This window comes from Acartia tonsa, chromosome 4 (assembly GCF_053477335.1).
Source record: "Acartia tonsa isolate MP-2025a chromosome 4, ASM5347733v1, whole genome shotgun sequence".
NCBI lineage: Eukaryota > Metazoa > Arthropoda > Copepoda > Calanoida > Acartiidae > Acartia > Acartia tonsa.
This window is the reverse complement of record NC_137263.1, coordinates 48,040,869-48,065,990: the sequence shown is the minus strand read 5'-3', so window position 1 is coordinate 48,065,990 and position 25,122 is coordinate 48,040,869. Positions and strand designations below refer to the sequence as shown.

General features: G+C 31.5%; 5 protein-coding genes across 5 annotated transcripts in view; all 5 read right to left on the bottom strand.

Moving 5' to 3' along the window:
- The window catches only part of l(2)gl (LLGL domain-containing protein l(2)gl), a 113,128-nt gene that overhangs the window by 12,558 nt on the left and 75,448 nt on the right, over positions 1 to 25,122 (bottom strand). The gene's annotated exons all lie outside the window — the stretch shown is intronic.
- Positions 37 to 17,397, bottom strand: LOC145317518 (asparagine synthetase domain-containing protein 1-like). The gene is made up of 8 exons (XM_080158629.1): positions 16,956 to 17,397; positions 16,109 to 16,221; positions 15,526 to 15,618; positions 13,699 to 13,837; positions 12,836 to 13,040; positions 1,583 to 1,682; positions 433 to 605; positions 37 to 188 (listed from the first exon to the last, which is right to left on the bottom strand). The coding sequence occupies exons 4-8, from the start codon at positions 13,832 to 13,834 to the stop codon at positions 98 to 100; spliced, it is 705 nt and encodes a 234-aa protein (XP_080014755.1). The 5' UTR covers positions 13,835 to 13,837; positions 15,526 to 15,618; positions 16,109 to 16,221; positions 16,956 to 17,397; the 3' UTR covers positions 37 to 97.
- LOC145315508 (asparagine synthetase domain-containing protein 1-like) lies at positions 14,149 to 19,171 on the bottom strand. The gene is made up of 7 exons (XM_080155490.1): positions 19,086 to 19,171; positions 18,813 to 18,885; positions 18,414 to 18,547; positions 17,771 to 17,915; positions 16,109 to 16,221; positions 15,526 to 15,618; positions 14,149 to 14,221 (listed from the first exon to the last, which is right to left on the bottom strand). Exons 1-7 carry the CDS (start codon positions 19,169 to 19,171, stop codon positions 14,149 to 14,151), a joined length of 717 nt encoding a protein of 238 aa, XP_080011616.1.
- LOC145317519 (uncharacterized) lies at positions 19,179 to 20,583 on the bottom strand. The gene is made up of 2 exons (XM_080158630.1): positions 20,232 to 20,583; positions 19,179 to 19,613 (listed from the first exon to the last, which is right to left on the bottom strand). Exons 1-2 carry the CDS (start codon positions 20,535 to 20,537, stop codon positions 19,443 to 19,445), a joined length of 477 nt encoding a protein of 158 aa, XP_080014756.1. The 5' UTR covers positions 20,538 to 20,583; the 3' UTR covers positions 19,179 to 19,442.
- On the bottom strand, positions 20,549 to 22,644 carry LOC145317516 (uncharacterized). The gene is made up of 3 exons (XM_080158627.1): positions 22,426 to 22,644; positions 21,524 to 21,953; positions 20,549 to 21,304 (listed from the first exon to the last, which is right to left on the bottom strand). The coding sequence occupies exons 2-3, from the start codon at positions 21,699 to 21,701 to the stop codon at positions 20,568 to 20,570; spliced, it is 915 nt and encodes a 304-aa protein (XP_080014753.1). The 5' UTR covers positions 21,702 to 21,953; positions 22,426 to 22,644; the 3' UTR covers positions 20,549 to 20,567.

Sequence of the window (25,122 nt, the reverse complement as noted above, 5' to 3'; positions counted from 1 at the left end):
CCAAGAATTAGATTTGAATATCTTCATTTTTTGAAATTTCTGAAATTGAAGTATCAAAATAAAGAAAAATATCACAGGATATTTAGAATATAAGATATTATGTTCTGATAGCAGTATCACTAGCCTTCTCTTTCCTGTTTTCTAATTTGGCTATCCGACTTCCAAACTGTACAGCTCGTTTTGGTTCTCTAAAAACAAAAAAATTCTGTACAGAAAATATTACTATTTCTAATAAGAACAGTTTTAACGAAGCTTAGCTGATTCATCTTAATTTTATAATATTTATGTAAAAATTTATTTTTACGGTATTTTTTTTGTTTTTAAAAAAGATGTTAATGTAAACACAAAAATCAGTTCTGGCAGTTTTATTATGTCTGAGAAGATTTAAAACCAATTTTCTATTCGACGGAGACCCACAAAACAAAACATTACCTTGCAGTTTTCACCAGCCCAAGTTTATGTGCTGCAAGACGCAGCACTAGCTTCTCGCCAACACCTCTTTGCAGCCGCAGGTCACATTTCACCATCGTGGGCAGACAAGACACAAAGCTCACAAAGTTCTCGTCAAGAAATGGGAATCGAGCCATCACCCCATGGTCACTTATCTACACAATAAATATCAAAATTAACTTTTTAAACAATAAATCAATTAAATGTTTTGTTTCTGAAGAATAAAAATTATATCATTAAATACGATTAAATATGAACTGAACTTTGTAATTTAAAACCTGTTTAATTTAAGTTAGAAATAACACAAAGCGCAAGTAAAATCCAAGAGGATTTAATTGATTTATATATTAATTGACATAGCTAATGACAACAGTTTACTGCGTCTGACAATTATATATTTTAATACAATAAAATATAACAAGAATGAAAACGGTCATAGATGCGTAGATGTATTTATGCCTTATCATAGAATGAATAATATATCATTCTTATAATAAAGTTAAAGGATGTCACTCTGTTTGTTTGTACCGAAGGATCTCGCTAACCGCTGGACCGATATGGTTCTCATTTACAATGTAGCTTCTCACAGGTTCATTAAAGGTTTACAACTATTTGGGGTTAAGGTTACCACCAACCTTCCTAAAGGAATTGCCCCTTGAACAATGACCCCCCAAAAAAATTTTTACTTTAAAAATCAAAAATTTAAAATGGGCAGGGGTACCAACCGCACTTACCTCAAATACTAGTAATTATTAGAGAAAGGGGGAGTGAAAGAGAAGGATTTATATATTTATTTAATTTATGTTGTCCTTTCCCCCCTGGAAAATTTCAAAGATACAAAAAATAAATAATTTGAAAATAAGAGGGGTGTTTATCTCAAGTTTGTACATTAATATACTATATATCTTAAGAGCACTCTAATAGCATATACTCTACTAGCGGTATACATAATTTTTATTGGAAGGAGTCAGTCAGTAAGAGAGCGGACACTACGAATCTTAAAATTAATACTCTTTGACAATCATTTTTAAGAGTAGCGTCACAAAGAACATTTTATTGTCAATTAACAGCAGATCTTATGTTTCTTATTTTACTGTAATATTACAATTTTAATGTGGTTTTTAAAACTTACAATTCTGTTATCTCTACCAAGATTTCTTTCAGAAATTCTGAGCAATTCCATCCGCAACTCTTCTTCCAGTCCCGACAGTCCTTCTTTCTCATAGCGGCCTCTGAAAAAAATATATTGTACAGTCTTTTATGTCAATTTAATCTACTATAAGTTTTCGTGAAATCAAGTAATCTTTTCTATTAGATTTTATTAAAGGGGGTTAGCAATCCCAATCAGCTTTGGAACAATCCAGCATATTTATTTCATAATATAAAGAAGAAAGGTTTTTTTGGGTCTGAAGCTTAAAATATTAATAACTACTGAACCGTTTGAGTTCTTCTTTACCGGGAAGCTTCATAATGTTCCAATGTGTTTTAGATTATTTTATTTTTAAATTTCAGGCTTGGATTTGATTTAGGCAATATTCTGGCACATTCCTACTCATTCTAATACAACACCTCTAGAAGCTAGGGGCGCTGCTGCAAGTCTGAATATAAAGATCTGAATCCTAGAAAATTCAAAATAAATCTGGAGCCTAAATTCGATTTGAATTAGTCCGCCTTTTAATTTGTATTCAAAGTGGAATTTGAGAAAAATGCATTAGGTTTTCAATCCATGGTTAAAATCCGTCATTATATTCAGGATATAAGTTTATAAATAAGTGCCTTCTTAGCTTCCTTATTATATTTCTTTATATCCCGATTAGGCATATATGCAAATTATTTTTTTATGCAATATGATTAAGTATAGGGGGCAAAAGGATACAAGAACGCATATTATTAAATAGGATTTTAGTTACTCAAACATTTTTAAACGCAAGGCTTTTTATGGAGTTTGTACCTCTATCTATAATAGACACAGGGGTCTAAAGGAATAAGACAAAATGATTTAAATCCCCAATAATGATGCACAAAATTACCCCTTAAATAGTGGTTGAAACGTTTGGACACAAACCTTAATGAACAACCAAACTTCAATTGAAGTCCCCAAAGATGTTAAGCAAATGAATAAGAAAACGTTATTATAAAACTTTGGGGACTAGTGTTATAAACAGCCCAATGTCCCCTCCCTCTCTGTAACAGACCTAATATTTGAGTAACTTAGAATAGTTTTCGACTTTAATCTAAATAACTATGTATGTCGAATTGTAGAAATGCCATTAAATTGAAAACTATCATTACAGTACCTATAGAATTCTTGTTATAATGAAATTTTGAATTGTGATTCCAAAGACAAATAGGCATAAAGTTCATCTCTTTAGCATCATAAAATCCTACATAAACATATTTAATTATAATCTTGCCTGACCATAAAATCTGAAATGAAAGTGAAGTGAACATGAATAGATACAACTTAACTACACCTACACTTATTTCAACAGAAAAGCTTCTCTATAAATCACTTTGTCTTACTGATAAGCAAGAAAAACTTGTTAAATTTCTTGAGGTTAGTCGCCTGGTCAATGAGCAATGCGCATTTGCTATTTAACACACTTTGGTCGTCTGTCAAGTCAATAATGAAATTTCTGAGGAAAATATAATTTTCTCGACTGCATTGTAAATAAACTTCTGATTTTGCTTTTAATGTAGGTATTTTTTTGTTTTACTATTTCTCATACAATAAGATACACCACACCGAAAAGCATTTACTCTAATACTAATATAAAAAGTTCATTTGTTTTGCTATTATTCTCAAAAAATATTTTTCTCGTATTCATACCTACGAAACCGGTGGATTAGAACCGGTTCTCATCAATATGAAAAAAAATATGTCTAGCATCATATTATATCCACTTTTCTACGAATATAAAAATGTACAATCATAAGATTGAAACCTATTTTTTTAGCCCGTGCCTTCGGCATCTCGGGGATATAAAAACTGGTTTTAATCTTATAATTGTACAGTTTTTATATCCATTAGAAATATCTATTATTATATGCATTTCAATAGATTTTGTCATCCTTGTTTTACTTTTACTATCAACTCAAGATAGTTTATATTTAATCAGATGTATAATCAGAAATAGAAGGAATATTTCATCATTAAAAAAATAATCATTTATTGGACAACATATATTCTATTCTCCATTATATTCTTATGTAAAAGAGGTAGGTTGTTTGTCTGTCTGTAACAAAAATCTAAAACCACTGAACCGATTAGGTTCTCCTTAACTGTGAAACTTTTTAAATGTTTTTTGAGGAGTTGAGCTAACCTCTAAAACGAAAAATTGACCATGTAAAAAGTTATGCCACCCTTTGAATTAAGATCTTATTCTTAAACACTATTCTTGTGCTTGATTGACCCTCTCATCCCTCTTTCGGGTAATATAATCATGCAACAGAAAATTAAAGAATTCACTGATAAAAAAAATCAGATAACTATTCTATCTGCTAAGAAAATAAAATTCTAATAACACATATTTTTATTATACCTAATAATAATGATTTAGATGATTTCTATTTTGCTGTAGACCATTACTAATTAATCTATGCATGTGATTACAAAACAATAGTTCAATAATAATGTACTAAATTAAATCTCTATTCTTAATTTTTTTTTAAACAAATATTTTCTAAAATTAGTCTGTTCGTCCGTCCGTACGCCACGGTGATTTTTTTAGCTAATTTAGGCATGTTAAAATTGTCCTATAGATTACAAACTTTGTATGATTAATCCTGTGACAGTTAGGTAGTTTAGAAAGCGTAGCAATTCTATAATCGTTGCCAGAAAGCCTGTACGTTCTTTTAAAATATGCTAATTTTTAACTTATTTGACAGCAACTTTTTATATGATGTACATAATTATCCTATTCAGCTTATTTTGAAACATTGAATCCTAGTCCTACAATTTACAATGTTTTAAGCGAAGCATCTCTAAAATTTGAAATGTAGGTATGTCCATGATCAGAATCGTGTATTTACGCAATTTTGCAGCAATCTCACATACAATTTCATATACATATACAAATTTTACAAAGTTTAGAAACTATAAAAGTGTTAATGTTCTTTTGTTATACCGTTTAATTTCAGAGTTTCGCTTTTATGGGTGTTGTCATAATAATGTATATTATAAAGGGGTAGTTTCATGAAAGACATTTTAACTTGATTTAGTGAACCGCATATTTTTTCCTCGTTAATTGGTTAAACTACATTTATATGGCATATATTTGAAAGAATTTCAATTTTCAACCACATAGTTTTGAAAATATCAAGACTTGAAAATCGTCTTTTTGTGATATATGCAATTTAAAAAGACGATTTTTAAGTCTTGATATTTTAAAAACTACGTGGTAGAAAAATTGAAACCCATTAAACAGCAAAAAATATGCGGTTCACTAAATTAAGTTCAAATGCGTTTCGTGAAACTACCCCTTTAGTTAGGTGAAACAAATTCCAACTCAACTCTTGCAGTGGTTTATCAATGAAAAACTTGCATTAGACAACAAGACAAACATTAGACACAATTTTTTACTTTTAATATATATTATAAAGTTGTTTATAATACTCATCAATCTTAAAATCAATGAAAAATTGACTGTGCATGTTCTGTTTATAACCTTTGTACCCGGTGTCTGTCTGGGTCTGAACTATTAGAGCGAGTAATTTACCTTTAACCAGGCACCTCGACAATCTCTCTCTAGTTGCTGGCATTTCTTGTCTCGCCTACTTTCATTTCTTACCCCCCCAAATTGTGCTCTCCTCCTCAATCTTTTCAAATCCCCCCCCCCCCCCATCCTCTCAAATCCAAAATTACCCTCCCTCCTATATATATATATATATTGCACAGAGTGTTGTATACAATCATGGGCCTGAAAAAAATTTGCACTTTTTTTGCACACATATAAAAACATGCAAAACAAATATTTGTTAATTAAACATTTGCACATTAAGAGATTTATGTAAGATCAGGGGGTTAAGGAATATTTTTATGAAATGAAAAATTGTCAACTTTTATTTAAATAATAAAATTGCTACAGCCGTCAATTTTTTCCTTAATTAATGTCGTTTTGATTGGAAAAAACTGGCATGACATGACAAAACATCTTGTAAAACAAAAAAAATTCTGGAGTCTAAAATGGATTGCTAAGATTAAAATCATATCTATAATACAAAGTAGAACGATGTCTGTCTGTTTGTACCGAAGGATCTCGCTAACCGCTGAACCTATCCCCCAACTAGCGGCGAGAAAATATATTTTGTTAAACAACTGATATTAACATAGATTATAAAGAAAACATTTTACGAGGCCTCTAGGAGCGTATCCGATATTATAAAAAAAAACTAACTAGAACAAATTTCAAAATTTTTCACATCTATTCTTTTGATAACAAGTGTTCTGCAATATCTAAATACACTTGTAATAATAATATTGATTTGTCAAATCAAAATAATGACAAATATAATTAAGGGAGGGAGGTTACAATGGGATGTTAATACACAAGTCCCCAAAGTTTCATAATAGTATTTTCTTATTCATTGGCTTAACAACTTTGGGGACTTCAATGAACTTTGATTGGTTGGTTCATAAAGTTGAGTGTTCAAACGTTTCAACAATTGATTATAATCTACAAGAGGGGTAGTCATTGGGGATTTACATTAATTTATCGGCCATAATCTTATCCCTTTAGATTCTTGAATCTTCATATATTTATAAAGGTTTCAACCTATACAATTTAAATATGTACAGAAAGTTATTTTTGTAAAACCTAATTAATCCTGAGTCATTCAATTCTTACTTAACATTTAGTTAGAATTTCAACAAACTTTATTGTAAAAGTTCAAATCAGCTCAATGGATTGACAATGAAAAATAATTGCATAAAAAGACAAAAATGACAAATTAAAAAGGGAGACATAATTAATGTGCAATGTCGTAATTCCAAGTAAATTGCTAACAATTCTTCTAATAAAATAGCTTCTTACATGCAGATAATAGGAAGATTTTTCTTGTAGCAGTAGTAAAAATAGCACAATCCATCGTTATTTAAATTTTCTATTTTTCATTTGTTTGTTTATTAATTTAGATCAGGTTATATTGGGTAATGGGTAGCCCCCTGTTTTCCTTTTTATCCGTTTATTAAGACTTATTTTAAAAAATTTATATAAAAAAAGATATACATAAAATCTTAGAATAAATGGATTTTATGGGAGGGAAAAAATTTAGAACAGAGCAAAAGTATTTGAAAAAATGTCCCATAAATTTGCTTCAAATTATTTTATGTACAAATTTTCTTTGGTTCCCTCTACAAATAATCGACCTATAAAATGAGTCATAAAATTAATAAAATGCATATATTTCTACTAAAGAAATTAAAACCATCCTAAATAGAAAATAACTACACCAAGAATGACTCATCCTATTAATACCATTAATACCATGACTATGCAGGGATCAAAGGGATAAGATATTGGCAGATACATTAATGTATGTCCCCAATGTTGATACCCAAAATTACCCCTTCTGTGGATTACAATTTGTGGTTGAACGTTTAAACACACAACTTAATGAACCAACCAATCAAAATTAAATAAGTGTCCAAAATTGTAAAGGCAACAAATAAGAAAACATTATTATAAATCTTTTGGGACAAATGTAATAGGAGCCCAATGTCCCCTCCCTCCCTGAGGACTATGACTAAGACTATTTTAAAAATCGAAGCTTTCCCACATTAGGGTCCGTACGTCGCAGCGTCGGTGCAAGAAGGAAAGTTTTTTTTTATTTTTAGGCAAAAATAATTATCTAGTTGTAATGAAACTTAAAATAAATGTTAATTACAAGATTTTCGAAAATTTTAATAGCAAATCAACTCTATTGATATAACCGTCTGTATGCACATTTTTTGTCATGCATTTGTTATCCGCGGATATAGAATGATTAAAACCAGTTTTTTTAACCCCGAGATGCCGAAGGCACGGGCTAAAAAAACTGGTTTTATTCTTATGATTGTACATTTCTATATTCGTAGAAAACTGGATATAATACGATGCTAGACAGTTTTTTCGTATGGATGAGAACCGGTTCTAATCCACCGGTTACGAATGAATACGAGAAAAGACTGAATTTATTCAATGTTCTGGTCACTATATTTGATTTGAGCAGTAAAGGGTTAAAAGCGAGACAGCTGCCGAAAGGCATAGATTTATATAAATATAGTGTAAGAAGAAGCGTCTTTTAAAGTTAATAAAATATTTTTTCAAGTGTATACTTTAATCACAAACAAATATTTCAACTCAAAAATCACTTTCATTAGTATATCAAGTGTTAAAGATTAATTTAAACTATATGATATATGAATCATACTATGTATAATGTATATATTATAACTGTAAGTAACATGTTGATATGTAATGTAAGTTGTGTCAGAGAGAAACAGAGACCAGACATAATCTCTACTAGGAAGGTATAAAACTGAAAGCATGAATTGAGTATTCGCCGGGTGGTGGCGTAACCAGGAAGTAGGATGTGGGTGAGTGGGGAGGGGGGGGGGGGGAGGGCACTTGGAAAGGGACTCTGTGCTTGTAAGTGTAAGTATGTGAGAACATAATAAAGAAATGTAAATAAACAAGGATGACAACATCCATAAAATCGAAGCTCTGAAACGGTAGGACAAACGGACATTAACACTAGTATAGTGTCAGAACTGAATAAGCAGAATGTAAATGGATAAGGATCGAGGCAAAATTGTAGGTAAATTTGTTGAAAAATTGCTTGATACAGGAAACAGCTTTCCGTGGATATTAAAATGAAAAAATATAAGATTACAATTAGTTTTGTTGGCCACGAGGGGCCGAATGCCAGAGCTAACAAAACTGGTAATAATTTTATGATTTCTATTTTATTTTTAACATTCGTGGAAAATTGTCTGCAATAAAAATGCTACACATAATTTTTCAGTATGACTGAGAACCAGTTCTAATCCAGCGGATATTAATCGGTTTCGAAGCCATACTGTAAAATATTTTCCTTCGCGGTATCACACACTTTTAATTCTATATACCTAATTAAAGTTCATAACAACAAAAAATATTTACTAAAGGAAGCTATTGTAAATTATTAATAGAAAATGTGAATTTCTTTAATAAATGCACCAACCAAATAAAAAATCAACAAATCAAACTAAATATCACGCATCATTAACACACAGAAAAAAAATCAAGTCTTCAAAATGTGAACTAGCCTCAGCAAAAAAAATTGCATTAAGCCTGTTGAACTTTACTGTGTTTGCTTCGCTGAATATGAAATTAAAGCCACTGAACCATACACACTACTTCTAACAATTAGGGGGGGGGGGAAGAGAAAGGAGTAAGCTAGGGAAATTTTGCGCGCAACATATCAGAATTAACAAGGATGACAACATCCATAAGTAGCGAAGCACAAAAATCGTATACAAGTAGATTTAAAGTGAATTTTTAAAAATTCAAGAATAGATTTATTGGAGAAAATAAACACAAAACCTTGGTTTATTTGTATGATGACGACAGTCAAAGTAAATTACATAAAAGATGCTCATAACAATGAGAAAACTTATTTTGATACTGGTTTGAAAGTTTGAAAATAAGACCAAAAACAATAAAGATATGGGGAAATATGTAAAACATATAAAAATAGCCAAAAACCGGCGAAAAGGCAGTTTGACGGCCAGGATTGTTTACTTAAAACTACTGGAAATTTAATTTTTATATCTATAACTGAAAAAATCTTGAAAATCAGACCATAAACACCAAAGATACGGAGAAAAGTCTTAAAAATATAAAAATAGCCTAAAACCTGCAAAAGGCAGTTGGACTGTCATGGTTGTAATCGACGGGAAATTTAATTTTGATATCTATATCTGAAAAAATTTCGAAAATCGGATCATAAACACCAAAGATATGGAGAAAAATCTAAAAAATATAAAAATAGCCTAAAACCTGCTAAAAAGTGGTCTGACCGCTATTGATGTTTTATAGTTAATTGTGCTCCTTAATAATGGGAATGTTGTCAAAAAGTTTCAGCCTTTTATCATTTATACGAGCTGAGTAAAACCCATTTCCCCTATAGCGTTACGGACTGACTGACTGACGGACAAAGCGAATTATAGAGTAGCTTCGCTACTAAAAAAGAGAAACCGAGACACTTAGAAAGAAGGGAGGGAAAGCAAATACTTGATAGCTTTGATTGGTCCTTAAAAGGTGGTTTATTTGGAATATTTAAAAGAGAAGATTAAGTATTCAAAGTCAGGGATCTAAAGGGATAAGACAATGGCAGCAATTGATAAGCATCCCAAATAATAATGCTTAAAATTACACATTCTGTAGAATACAATTAGTAGTTGCAACGTTTTAACGATCAACTTAATGAACCAACTAATCAAAATTCAATACTTGCGTCTAAAGTTTTGAAGCCAACGAAGTAGATAACGTTACTTTAAGACTTTGGAACTAGTGTAATGTCCCCTCCCTCCCTGATTCAAAGTAATCTAAATTTAATATTTATTTATATTCAAAAAGGGAGTGGACAATGGACTATTGGTTTATTTTTCTAACAGTATTTAATATATTTAGTCCATACATAAATGCGTACTATAAATGCCGCAAGTGTAGTTATAATTATCCATCTATTGTCCTATCCATTTATAAAGATGGCCGAATCATATTCTTACATGATAAAATCTTCCATAAATTTGCCACAGAAACGTAAGAATCATCTTATCCTATACTTTTAATTTACGTAACCGCAGTCAACTGTCTCTAAAATAAAACTATAAATATCAATATTTCTTTGGAGGCGCTGTTGAGCAAAAATCATAGAAAAACCTAAGAGAATTACTTTTAGAGACTGACTATAAAGCCTCTACATAGGCGTTTCATGTTTTTAGATTTTTCAAACAAAAAAAAAACTTTATGATTCAAATTATATACGCAATTGTGTACTTGAAACTAATCATTACTTAGCTAGACATAACTGGAAAAAAAATAAGATTTTGAAAAAAACTAAGAATTTTCTTGAAAATCTAAAGAAAAGGCAAAACTGTGCTGTCTCTCTTTCTTTCTTGCCTATAAAGTTTCCCATGCAGTTTTCCCAAACAATAATGAAAGAAAGGGAGGAAGCAATAAGACAAATTGTGCCCTCCCCTCCCCCCCCTCCCTTTCTCTTCCTCCGTAATTTCCTCTAAAGCCCCCTTTTTAAAATGTGCCACGCTTCTACGATTTTCATTTCCGTTTAGCCCCTTTCCCCCTACCTCTTCAAAAAGAAATCTCTTCCCCTTTTGATTATCCTTCCATTATGGTTTATTTCCAACCTTGCTAGTTACCCCACCACCATTTCCCTTCCTCATAAAGGGGTACTACAAAATTTCTTGATTATAAAATCGACAATTTTTAATGAAATTGTAGTACCCCAAGTAAGATTATTTGTCTAAAGCTGAAGATCTAGAAAGATAAGTTGTGCTTTTGGACAACGCAAACGAGAATCTCCAGAGATCTGAAGGGATTAGACAACTGCTGATAAATCAATGTACATTCCCAAAGTTGATACACAAAATAACCCCTGTTGTAGGTTACGATTAGTGGTAGAAACGTTTGGACACTCAACTTTTTGAACCAGTATATCAAAATTTAATAAAAGTCTTCAAAGTTGTTGAGCCATTGAATAAGAAAACATTATTATAAAACTTTGGGGACAAGTGTGAAAAAAAGCCCCATGTCCTCTCTTCTTTAATTATAATACTTTTTCTCGTATTCATTCGAATCCGGTGGATAGGAACCGGTTCTCATCCATACGAAAAAACTATGTCAAGCATCGTATTATATCCAGTTTTCTACGAATATAGAAATGTACAATCATAAGATTAAAACCACGGCACCTCGGGGCTAAAAAAAACTAGTTTTAATCTTACAATTGTACATTCTTTATCCGCGGAAAGCCGTTTATAATACGATGCGAGAAATAACTATTCTCGTATTAAAGTAATGATATTTTTGTAGCACCACCACCATAAAAATTACGTCCAGTGATATAAGCCACCTGTCCCCAAGGATTGGGACTAATATCAGTATATTTTAATTGTTGCGAATCTTGTAATATATTTGGGCTTTTGAACCAGTTTTCAACAGGATTTCTTAGACCTGAGATGAATAAATTTTAAGAAAGAAAGAATGGGGGAAATAAAATAAAAATGGAAATATTGCCAGGGATCTAAAGGGATAAGACAACGGCAAGATTAATTGTTGTACATCCCCAATGATGACACACAGAATTATCCCTTCTGTAGATTAAAATCAGTTAAACGATTGATCACTCAACTTAATAAATCAACCAATCAAAATTCAGTATTAGTCCTCAAAGTTATCAAGTCAACGAATAAGAAACCTTTATTTTAAAACTTTGGGGACTAATGCTATAAACAGCATATACTATCAAAATATTGCGCCAATATTACAATTTTGAATTTATGTCTCTCCTCTTGTAACCCCCTCCCCCCCTTCTTACTTCGCCTGAATTATCTCATAATTGGTTTGACAACATAAAATTGTGGCTGTTATTTATATGTGTATTTTAGACTCTAGTGTGAAAATAAAAATTTCACACTGGTATTAATTACGACTACTATCTAATTGATAAAGATTTTAAATTACAGATTAATCATTAATACACGAAAACACAAGAACGTATTGTCATTTTTTATCAATTCTCAATTAATACATAGAAAAAGCCGGATCATGGAAAGAAAACGAAGTAGCGGGTTTCGTCGTATTTTCACAGTAGCTTTTGATAGGTTATTTCAGGTTAGGTAAATGTTTATGATTGTCCCACAGGGGCTAAGAATATGAGAAAAGTTCTGTAAAAATACGACGAAACCGGCTACTTCGTTTCCTTTCCATGATCCAAAATGCCTTGGAATGATGGATAAAGGAAAAATTTTGACAAAGTATTTTGTTATTATTTTAAAAATTTGCCCACTATGAATTAAAGATAACTATTAAAGATAACAATTAACAAGAATACGAATAATATAATGAATAAATTGACGAACCGAAATGCAAGACTAAAGTTAGCTTCGCTACATAAGAAGCAAGGAATCATGAAAAGAAAACGAAGTAGCGTGTTTCTTCGTATTTTCACAGTAGATTTTTTCTTATTTCTAGCCCCAGTGGGGGGGCTCCAACCCTGCGGGGCAATCATTAACATTTACCTAACCTAACCTAGAATAACATATCAAAAGCTACTGTGAAAATACGACGAAACCCACTTCATTTTATTTCAATGATCCGATACTAATACTAATCCAACCAACCTGTGTCTGGAGTAGCCACCCAGCTGTTCATCAATGCCCATTCCAGTTAACAGAACCCGACATCCGGAGGTATAATCGGCTGGATCCAGGTGGCCGCCAGTACCTGTATCTGGAGGTAAGGATAGCTCCAAGTGGCCGCAAGAACCTGCACCTAGAGGTGAGGATAGCTTACCCTGGCCTCGGGCAGCAAACCAAATTGCACAACCTGAAGATAACCAATATTAAAACTGATTTTTCTAAGAATATGAGGTTTAAAGTCAATTTTAGTTTTAAGAAAAAAAATTGGCACCCTTCTAGGATGGAACACCATTATGTCAAACAATGTCCGGCCTAGCAGGACTTTAGAAATATTTTTTTTTGTATTTTTGGCGATGCCTAGCAGGACTTTAGAAATATTTTTTTTTGTATTTTTGGCGATGTTCTTGGGATATTGGTTTTAACCTTCCCATAAAATGGCTACAAACCTTCCCAGGACCTAAGAGAAACTCACTGTAAAGAAAAACAATATCGGTTCAACGGTTAGTGAGATCCTTCGGTACAGACTGACAGACAGACAGGGAACCTGTTACTTTTATACAAGGATTAAGAAACATAATTATGTCAAAGATTAGAGTAACTAAAAAAAAGTTAGGTAGGTAACATTTCTGTAAATTTTAAAAAAACAGTAAACTGTAATTAAATCTTGTTAAGGAAATCTTCTAAGATACTAATAAATAGACACCTATTAAGAATTTTAAACCCAGATAAAATAACAATGTACATAATATGCTGAACAATTCATTGAAGACTGTTTGTTTAGACTTTGTAATTGATTTGCTCTATACAGTACCTATACATTTACATGAAAGAAAAAAATGGCTTACCTATGCTATCATCTAGAACTGTATTCAAGGGGTACAGAAGATGTTGTATATTATTCTTTCTTGTTACTTGAAGTTCATTTACAGGAATGTCTACACAAACCATATTGATTGGATATTCTGGTAATAATTCTTGCATTTCCTAAAGTAAAAAAAACCCAGTAAAGTTAGGAGCTATATTGCTAGTTTCATATTATTTATACTTCTGTTTACTAATTGTAATATCTCCCCCCCCCCCCCCAAGTTAAAAATTTCTCTCTGCTATTCGTTTGTCACAATTCGAAATTTATCATGAATCCAAATGTATTTCGTATGAACCTAACAATTTTCAGACAATTTGATTAAAATCCAAATCTGAATTTATAAAAATATATACGGTGGATAAGATTCGGTTCTCAGCCACACTCAGCAACACCACTGTTTTCACATAGCAATTTAAATGAATTGAATGTATTAGTAAATAAAGAACTTAGTAAAATCTGTGACTGGTATAGTGCTAATAAGCTTGCACTGCATCCAGATAAATCTAAATTTATTTTATTTAAATCCAAATATGACAATTGAATTTGGAACAATTCTCTATTAACAATGCAAGACCATATTTTCCCCTTTACCTTAACATGAATGACTCTAATGAATGTAACATAACTAAAATTAAAATGATAAAGCATGTTCCTAATTCTAATGAAAAAAGTGTACGTGCACTAGGAGTTCTATTGGATCAAGATCTCACTCTAGTAGAACATGTTAAATTCCTACACTCAAAATTATCCAGAAATTTATATTCACTTAGACAAATAAGTAATCTATTTCCTACACTAATATTAAAACTGGTATATAATGCTAATTTCCAATCTCGTATCAATTATTGTTCAAATATTCTGTCTATGTGTACTAAAACTACACTTGATCCTATTATTAAAATGCAGAAGAAAGCTATAAGATTAGTCTCAAAAGTAAAATATAATGAAAGCACTACACCTCTATTTAAGGAACATAATATCCTTCCAATAATGCAACAAATAGAATATTCATCTATTATGATTATGCATGACTATTTAAATGAAACTCTTTCTCCTTCTTTTTATCCCACCTGGATTAGAAATAATCACCTAAATGGTAATTACAATCTTAGAAATGGCAATGATATTCATATAAGGCCTCATAGATATGAATATCTTAAAAAACATCCAATTTTCAACTTTGGCATCCTTTGGAATAATCTAAGTGATGAGCTTAAATCTATTGAAGATAGAAACTTTTTTGCTAAATCTATCAAGTCTAAACTAATTAATGCCTTGCAATACTTATTTTTATCAAATAATCTAAGTCTCCAGCTCTGTAAATTTTGTAATTTTTTGTTTATGTTATTTTTATTTTGGCGATACTACCTAGGTTCTATAAGTTTAAAGGGATCCAGGATACCTTTGTTTAATATATTTTGGGCAAAGTAGACAGTTCCTTAGTGATCTATTCATGGTTACCCGGGCAGAACTGATTAGGATTTAGGTTGTTTATTGTTATAGTAATTTGAATTGTGTTTTTATATTTTTTTTTGATTTTATAACTATGTTTAATTTTTATGCCCAAATAAATATGTTTATGTTTTATGTTTATGAATAACCATGTATCGTATCGTATTATATCCAGTTCTACGAGTATGAAAATGTACAATCATAATATAAAAAACAGTTTTGTTAGCCCATGCTTTCGGCATTTCGGGGATAACAAAACTGGTATTCTTATAATTGTACATTTTTACATCCGCGAAAAGCTGTTTATAATAATATGCGATATATAACTATTATCATATGAATATTAATATCGCACCTGACCTGGTAGGCCTGGAGGCCGGTCAGTCGGTCTGGAACATTGTAACTTCCTCCTAACTGCGAGAACGCCACATTTAACAAATCAAGTCCTCTAAAAAGTGATAAATTAGTTTTTCTTTGTTGACTTACTCCAAAAAGATATGCAGTAGACATAAAAGACTTAAGTTTTAAGTACAAACTGCAAACAAAAGTTCTACTATTCGCTTACTTACAAACTTTAAGGGGTAACATGTAATCTTGATTGAGATCTGTGAGTGTCCAAATTTTCTACAAAAAGGTCCCTTAGTTTTTCACAGAAAAAAAGATAGGAATGTAATTTTTATACTTCTAAAATCGAACCACTTTTTAATAAATCTACCTATATATTTTTTCGCGCAGTGTCATTTGAAAATCAGTATCATATGATAATATGACTGAGTTTACATATAGCTCAATTTATATTTAACACCTGTATTTGCATTTAGTATCCCCAAAAGATTATTACGTCTAAGCTTTTTTTCTAGTTAGAAGGTCAACAGCCGAATACAGGTGGCTCCAAAATTTCTTTAATAAATCCAAAAAATTAAATTATTTTTACCAACCTAAAATCATTATTTTGTTTGAGAAGTTTGGCAGCTAAGAAGGCAAGCACTGTTGAATCCAGCCCTCCAGAAAATAGAACTCCGATGCAAGGATGATCACATTTTTGTTTTTCCTAAAATAAAATATTTTACATCAATATTCAATATTAAAAATTTTTACAGCCAAATAGGATTTAATCCTGATGAATTCTCAAACAAAGTGATAGGTATTTTTTTGTAGATACTTTTTAAAATTATAACATAACTTTTTACTGTATCTTAGAAAAATTACTTCAAGATTCACTTTTAGAAGCTTTACTTTAATTAGGGTTCATCCGTCGTGAACGGTTAGATCTTTTCATTATTTTAAAAAAAGAATAGTCCAATCAATTTTAAACTTTAAATGAAGATTCCTATAACAGTTAGGTACGATTTAGTAATCGTAGCAACTCTATAATCGTTACCAGAAAGTCCGTACGTCTAATTTTGAACTTTTTTACAACAATGATATAATTTTCATATTTATATGTTTTTGAAGAAAATAACTCCTAGGACAACATGGTACAATATTATAAGCTAGGCATCTCTACAATCAAATCTCAAAAATGAAAGTATGTCCTATTATAGTATCCTGTATTTGCATAATTTTGCAGCAAATTTATGTACAATTTTGTTTGAGCTTTTAAATTGATGGTTTGCTAAGTGCTTATTAACTTCTGACACTCTACAAGAGTTATTGTTCGTTTGTTTTTAGAGCTTCGCTTATATGGATGTTATCATCCCTGTTTTTATTTGCCAAGTCCCTTGCTAAAATTATGTTAAAACATGTCTAGGGCAAAATCACTAGTTAAACATTAAAAATTTCTACCTTAATGCATGATTTGCACATGTTTGGTTGATTTTCAATCCGTAATTTCACAGCTTCGGTCAATGATACAACAAATTCATCTACAATCTTTGATATATCTTCTCTTTCTAAAAGTTTGTCAAATAAATCATTAGATTTGTCTAATTCTGTAATGTTTAGAGAAATGACGTCACTGGGTGTAAAATCTATGACAACTGGAGTTCTTAAAGTTTTATCACTTATTCTAAATTTCATAGGACCAAGGTCAAAATACATTTTTTGTTCTTCATTAAATGTTTTTGAATAAGAGTTACATGGAAAGAACATGTTATCTCTGGATTTTAAGTTATTATCAGATTTGTGTTGCAAAGAAAGTTTAAATACCCCTTGTGCAGGTATCTCAACAAAATTGTATTTAGAATCACAAGGAACACAAGAGCTGATTACGATTCTGTCTTCATCCCTGGACCAAATAGGTTAAGTATATTTTTATAATCAATTCTTATAAAATTGTATCAAAGCAGAATTTAATGTATAAATTAGGATAAGTTTAGCAATGCGCACATTGAAGGATTTTTAGGATTAAGTCCAAGATAGTTTTAGTACATAATCTGATTCTCCTAAAAGCAATAAATAGTATTCTCATTTTTTACTTAACTTAAATGGTGTAATTTAAAAAAAAAAAAAAAAAAAAAAAAATAAGGAAATAATCTGTATTTTTACTAGGTAGGTATATTAATAATTTGGGGGAATAAATAGATAGGTCAAGAATAGTGGAAAATATACACGTAAGGCAACTACTTTTAATTTCCTTTTTGTGATATATAAAAATATACATTCCTGAAGAACAACAAACTTTGTCTGCCAAAGAAATCTCTGGCAAACCAGAGTTGATTTGTTAGTTTGTCCCAGAATACGCAGGCAAATGGTCCCTGGATCTTCTCAACTATTTCCAGAATTTTGTCCTCATCTTTATTATTACTAAAAATAAAACATATGTAATTTTACAGCATTTATTTAGTGGTATATTCATTATTTCATTTGTGTCATAATTAAAATTTTGGCTGTAAAGAATAGAATAACTTTCTTTTACTTTATAAATATTTTCATTTTAAGTTTAAAAATTAATCTTAACTTTTTAGACATAGACCTAGGATTTCATTAAAAACTACAATTAGAATAGGCAATTCTAATGCCTTATCATTTTAAATTGAAACAAAATATACTTTATTTAATACTAGCGGCAACGCCTCTAAATGCATCTAACGGGACTTGAGTGAAGAGGGTATATTTTTTGGAAGGTGAGTTGTGTCCAGGAACGATTTCTCTTGAAAGGATTGAGGTACCCATCCCAAAAATAGTAATAATACTAAAAGTTTTATTGTATAAAGGAGAGTTCTATCGGCCCAGTGATTAGCCAGATCTTAAGCTACAAACAGACAGGAAGACATCCTGTTACGTTTTATATAAGGATTTTACCTCAGCTGGTCGACAATAAACTTAGTGTCTGAAATATTTGGAGGTATCTTTATTCCATCATATTGAAATACATCTCCATTCCACAAGAAAGCAAACTCATTCGTAACTGTGGGCTGTTTATAACCCTCATCGCCCTATAAAATAAAAACTAACTTAGAATAAAGGATTAAAATACATTAAATGAGGGGGGAAATTGGCATTCAACTTTCCACCAGATAAATTACCTAATCAATCATAAGGCCAATTCTACAATAGCATGATATTATTATAATAATCTAATACAGTATTATTTTTCAGGTGCAAAAATATATCAGATGTCATACTGGACTTTTTTTAGCTTGGTATTTATATAAATATTAAGGAAAATAAACAAAATCTATTGCTAAGCATTTAATATACCTGTAACCATAACACTGTGCTCATTAACTTAGCCCTTCCATCCTCTACTAAGCCCAGCAAGTCAGGACCACGTCTAATAAAAACAGCGATGAAATTTTGAGAGACATTTTTTATTTTGAATTGCAGCACAAATTAAAAATCTAATAGTTTATTTGGAATTAAATTAAACCACTAGGTATTAAAGCGCAATATATATCCATCTTGCTGTACTTTTAAAAATCCAAATCATTTAAATTTAATTTGCTTATAGGAGAAAAAATAACAAAAAAATACCTTTTTAGCATACACATGCATTTTGTCTCAAACTCTTTAAATTCCTCTCCCGTAGAATCTCCAAAACAAAAGTATATACCACACATTTTTACATCTAAAAAATGATAATACATCTTATGTAATTTTATTTTATCTAATTTGTAGCAGAAAAGAAAATTCAAATGCCAGAAACTAAATGATTTAAAATTGTAATGTAGTGTTCAATTATTTTGGATGAAGGTAAAGCGAATAATTTTATCATTAATATATTTCAATTTCTTTCAGTTCAATATTGTGATGAGTTTAATTATTTTACAAGGTAAAATCCCCTAGTCTAACTGTACATACAATAACAAAGAATCTAACTAGAACGAAATTTTACAAAACAGCATCCAGTGGTCTGTTGAAACCTCCCTTCCTGTTCATGTATTGTCTGTATTTCCGTTTGCTCTGGTGGTGGACAGCACTCACATCATTACCCGCCACCTTCTTGTTCTTTGTCGTGTTGAACCCGGCGAAACCCATGATTTTCATCATCTCCTCTTGGGCCTAAAAATAGATTTTGTGTTTTAAAGTATTTTTTCCACTGTTATTCTGTAAAAGAATGAATGAAAATAAAACTCGTTGGCAGGGAGAATAGTATTAAGCTTACTGATTCTATAAATTTACAAAAAAAAATACATATTTGGCTGTCTAGGATGTCTTTACGTTCTAAACACTTTGTTCTACGTGTCCCCCAAGGACGTACAAGCTTTTTCATTGGGGGTGGGGGTGGTTTTACCCCTTTACCCCCCCCCCATTGGACGCCCTTGGTGTCCCCCTTTACTTTTAAAGTGTTATTCTTGTTTTTTAAACTGAATAACTAAATGGCGTACTGGCATACGATAGTTTAAGGACTGCTTCTCTACATATTTGTCAATGGACAAATTTTAGATCATGGAAAGACACGAAGTAGCGGGTTTCGTCGTATTTTCACAGTAGCCTTTCTCCTTTTTCTACCCCCTGCGGTGCAATTATTGACATTTACCTAATCTAACCTATCAAAAGCTAATGTGAAAATAATGTGAAAAACCTTCTAATTCGTGTTCTTTCCATAATTAAAAAATTGTCAATTGACAAATAAGTAGCGAGCAGTCCGTAAGCTTTTCTATTTTTAAATAAATTAACCTTTTGTTGTTCTTCTTCCTCGTCATCAGGTATCGTGTAGACTTCGGCGGTGCCACCAGCACCACCAGCCATTTTTGGTGGCGGTACCGGAGCAAAACTGCCGCCTACCCGACTAACTCCACCCATTGACCCCACGCCGCCGTACATAACATTACCCCCCGAAGAACCCGACGCTCCCCCCTTTTCGTCACGTCGCCTTGGTGGTGTGTCTTCTCTATCGCGGCGGCGACGCTCGCCCCGGTCGCGGGATCGCGAGCGAGAGCGGCGGCGTCTGGGTGATCTTGATCTGCTACGACTTCTAGCCATTTTATTTAAAATTCTGAAATTTAAAAAAAATTACTCTGATTCATCTTGTTCTGCATACTTAACCTTTTGTTTCTTCAGTCCTTTAGCCTGAATGTAGACATTTAGATAATAGGGGTGTTTGACGGTCAAAATAGGCAAAATTAAACTTTTGGCACGAACTTTTATAAATTTGTTATCACATTTTTTCTGCTTTATCCATACGCCGTCGTTGGATAAGCGCAAGGGTAGCTTATAGTTTGCAGTTTTTATTTCTATCCACCATTCTGTTGGCTTTTTCCCATGTTTTATTTTATTCATAGTGGGTTCCACACGCTGTACAACGCCTCTAAATATATCATTTAGCTCAAGCACGTATTTTTCATCGTCAATAATTACATGTTTAGATATATCTGTTTCTATAACTATTTTTTCACAAGCCTTGTCACTAGCAATTATCATAGCAAATGAGGTAATTCTTAAACTATTAGTCTCAACTAAGTCCTGCATAGTTTCAATAGATGTTTCTATATAATCACTGACAGAAGGATGTATTGACCTCTTGACTGGAATACCAGATATTGTATGCTTATCAAAGATACTGGAAGGATAGATGTTGCGGTAATACACTGCAAGGTGGCAGATACACTCGAGAAATTCATCAAAACAATTTATTTCCTCTTCCTCCTCCTCCGCTCCCTCTTCTCCGTTCTCCCCTCCATGCTCTGGCTTCAACTCTGCAGTTTCATTGGATTCATTAACATAAGTGGATACTTCTTCAAGCGCTTCCCCTGAAGAGAACACAATTTAGAGCAAATTATGACATAGTTTTAAAAAGTTAAACAACTTTCAGTAAAAGAATCAAAAATCAATGTTAGACTATATCATTGATTCACTTGCTAATATTTTCGAGAACTTTGGATCTTATATTACAGCTTGACAACCACCAAAATAATCGTACCCCTGTACTTTAAAATGACGTAAAAAACAAAATAAATAATAATTCTTACCTTTCTTATTTGCTTCACATAACTGGGCTTCTTCATTAATATCGGCAGATGAGGGATCAACATTGACCTCCTCCTTCTCATAAGGTATCTCATAATCTTCATTTTTCTGTCCAGCCAAATCTTCTGTGTCTTCCTCGTTAAATAGGGATGCAAACAATGTCTTAAAGTAGCTTGTCATTTTTTCCTTATATTCAAATATGTATTAATTCTTCGTTTTATTATTCCTCTTGTTTTTCTTTTGCTTTTTAACAGTGGCTGGTTTGTCTATAATAAGAAAAGATTTCTGGGTGCCGCATAAATGGCAAGTCAGACCGATTTTCTTTTGAGTTCTATGCTTCCCAAATATTTTTACGTCGGCTGACAGCTTTGGTTTAAGCAAAGAGCTGCACCCCTTGCAAAGAGTGCGCTTGAAGTCTTTGTCAATCTTAACCTGAAACAAATACAATTATTATCTTTCTTATCGACTGTACTTCTTGTCGGGCGGATAAGCAAATGAATTATCAATCCATTTACCTATTTCTCTTTTAATCTGAATATTCTTAATTGAAGAAAATGGATGTCTTTTGGCTATTGAATGAAACATAATTTAAGGATTTTGATTATAAATCGCCAATCAAAATAAAATTAAGATGGTAATACAGAGAAAAACTTTCTGCTAAAGTGTTTAAAAGGAGGGTATAGGGAAAGTTTTTATCTATTATGGTGGCTAGAGGGGTTGTCTATACCTTCAAAACAGAAATCGCCCTAAAAAATATATATTTTTGTGTTAAAATTTTTAAACAAGAGCACTTAATGGCGCCGTTTATATAGGGACGCAGCCGATAGTTCATTTGTATTAATATGATTATAAGCCTTATACTTACTTTCAACAAATATATATCCAAAAAAATTAAAAATGATACCTGTGTTTTCTTGCTAATCTGTTTCATGCAATCTGCATATTTGGCTGCCAAACAGGGTAAGCTGCTAGACACTGACTCAGCAGCTTTCTGAAGATATTTTAGACGAGCTGTCCCATCTGGATTTCTTCCTGGCTTCCCCATTAGGTCATGTACGAATTTGTAGTCCAATCATGTAATTTTGATACATAAATCCAAATAATCAAACATTTATTTAAATCTAAAAAATATTTTTTTTCATAAACATTGCAATAAAAAAAAACATTATCGAAATATTAAAGTATTGCTATAATATGTTTTGTGTTATTTTACTTATGTTATATTGCTCAAAACACACTAAAATTGAGCTAAAAGTTCATAATAATACACAGTAATAGTAAAGAAACGAATATAACAAAAAAAAACATTTACGAAGCATTAAAGTCGGTTTGTTGCTGATGCTTTACAACAACGTGGCCATGAAAAAATGAAATAAAAAAATAGTATTTACTTTCAAAATAAGTATAACTTTTTGTAAGCCCTAAATATTTTAAATGTATTTGAAGATAATGTTTTCACATATTAAGAATTTTAAAACATATAAGTTTTCAAAAAAAATGTAGAAATCATATATTTTTAATTTTTACATGGCCACTGTATTTTGTAAGATATGAATGCCGCGTATTGTTACCAAACAAATAAAAGTTTTGAGTAAGGATTAATTGGCCTTCGCGTTTCATGATCAATTTTCTTTTATTAAAATTCTGTATACTTTTTTGGAATTTAAATAGAAATTTAGCTTGGCGATAAAAAACAAAATACAAGTCCTTTATCTTTTATGTTTTTCTGAGATCTTTATACTAATTTACAAAATTTGGATGTGTATATCTATTAACACACACTTCCCTTGGAGCCAAAACTTTTAGAATATTAGTAATTGAATGTTAGAAAAGACCCAATGACAAAGACAAAGACAATGGCCGTTAATTTGATAACATCTCCGATAATGCTACAAGAAATTACCGCTCCTGCAACGTAAAATGAGTGGTTGAAAGGTTTGAAACGAATATAAACAAGGATGACAACATCCATAAGTAGCGAAGCTCAAAAATTATGAATGGATGTCAAAAAAAATGCTATAAAGCAGTTTCATTCAATAAACATTAATGTTGATAAAATAGGGAAATAAGGAAACCTTAAAAATCACGCAACCTTAAAAACCACGAAAATTTTAAAATCTAGGAATCGATCTAGCATCGCAATTTATAGACAAATCTTAATGAAACTTGATAAAAATATGTAGAATATAAGCATATGCAATTCCTGATAATTTCAGCCACAAATCATGAATAGGAATCGAGAAAACCATAGAAAACCTAAAAATCTAGGAATCGATCTAGCACCCCAACTAATAGAAAAACCGTAATAAAACTTAAAGAAAACATGTAGAATGTAAATTTAAACAATCCCTGAAAATTTCAGCCCATTATCTTAAAAAGGAGTTGAGAAAATTACAAAAACATGAAAATCTAGGAATCAATCTAGCACCCCAAACAACAGACAGATGGACAAAATAATGTATAGATTAGATGGGCATATGTTATAAGAATCTTCACTAAAAATTTCAGCTGTCTATCTTTTCTAGGAGCCGAGAAAATCACGTTTCCCCCACTTTGTCTCAGATGGACAGACGGACGGACATTTCGAATTATAGAGTAGCTTCGCAACTAAAAATTATATCACGAAATGTTGGGGACTATACCCAGCTAGAAACGTCGTAAGGAAACTCGCATCCGATATGTAGTATATTATCGCCAAAATCTTATTTAAGATTTTATAGCAAAAATCGAAAAAAATCGCTAGGGATTAATTCGATTTTGTAGTAAAAATCGCGGCAACCACGATTTTCCTAAGAAATCGTAAACAATAGCATTTTATGTGTGTCAACACACACTTACAAACAGACACACAACCAACATATAATCAACATCATTCTGTGAGAAATATAGTTTATAAATTGGCCGCTAGAAGTTCACATTATCTTAAAAAAATATTGCATTTTTTCTGTTGTCAAACAAAATAAATATAAAACTGATAACTAAAATTGTCATAATGTGTTTATGTTTAATATTACAAATAAAAGTATTTTTAAAAAGTTTTTTTTCTAAATGGCAACATTTTTAAATGTGTGTCTTAATATTCCTTAAATCATTGCCATTCAGTATGAAAAACATATAAATACTCTATCAAAGTTCATGGTAAACTTTTGATAGTTCACAGTAAGTAGAAGGGCACAAAGACTAGATTCTCTTTACACCATGTCTCTCACTATCTCTTTCTCTCTATGAATGCACAGTATGAAATGGATTCTTTATGCAACCTTTTACTTACATACAATATTTACAAAAAAAACTACATAATGTTAAATATTTTTTAAATGTACTTTTTATTCACGATTTTGGCACGATATCGCTTACGAGCCTTACGATATCGCTTACGATTTCGTGGGTGTATCGCGCAGCTCTAAGTACCTTTTCGACCATTTATCGTAACATATCGTCGATGTGCATTGGACGACTATTTAGCGATATCGTAAGAACTCGTGCTCGATTGCTACACGATATCGTGCGCTATAGTAGCGCGATAGTGACGCTACTTTCTGGCTGGGTAGTGTAATAAGCAGCCCATTGTCCACTATCTCTCTGGAAAAGCCCCTTTTTT

What these genes read in the sequence shown, in the direction of transcription:
- LOC145317519 (XM_080158630.1), bottom strand. Translation starts at nt 20,537, where the DNA reads ATGGCTAGAAGTCGTAGCAGATCAAGATCACCCAGACGCCGCCGCTCT. An exon ending in AGGAAGAAGAACAACAAAAG is followed by an intron (nt 19,614 to 20,231) that starts GTTAATTTATTT and finishes ATCTATTTTTAG; the next exon opens with GCCCAAGAGGAGATGATGAA.
- LOC145315508 (XM_080155490.1), bottom strand. Translation starts at nt 19,171, where the DNA reads ATGTGTGGTATATACTTTTGTTTTGGAGATTCTACGGGAGAGGAATTT. An exon ending in TGCATGTGTATGCTAAAAAG is followed by an intron (nt 18,886 to 19,085) that starts GTATTTTTTTGT and finishes TGTTTTTATTAG; the next exon opens with ACGTGGTCCTGACTTGCTGG. An exon ending in TTTATTGTCGACCAGCTGAG is followed by an intron (nt 17,916 to 18,413) that starts GTAAAATCCTTA and finishes TTTTATTTTTAG; the next exon opens with TAATAATAAAGATGAGGACA.
- LOC145317518 (XM_080158629.1), bottom strand. Translation starts at nt 13,834, where the DNA reads ATGCAAGAATTATTACCAGAATATCCAATCAATATGGTTTGTGTAGAC. An exon ending in AGTTCTAGATGATAGCATAG is followed by an intron (nt 13,041 to 13,698) that starts GTAAGCCATTTT and finishes GGTTATCTTCAG; the next exon opens with GTTGTGCAATTTGGTTTGCT. An exon ending in TTGGTAGAGATAACAGAATT is followed by an intron (nt 606 to 1,582) that starts GTAAGTTTTAAA and finishes TTTATTGTGTAG; the next exon opens with ATAAGTGACCATGGGGTGAT.
- LOC145317516 (XM_080158627.1), bottom strand. Translation starts at nt 21,701, where the DNA reads ATGACAAGCTACTTTAAGACATTGTTTGCATCCCTATTTAACGAGGAA. An exon ending in ATGTGAAGCAAATAAGAAAG is followed by an intron (nt 21,305 to 21,523) that starts GTAAGAATTATT and finishes TGTTCTCTTCAG; the next exon opens with GGGAAGCGCTTGAAGAAGTA.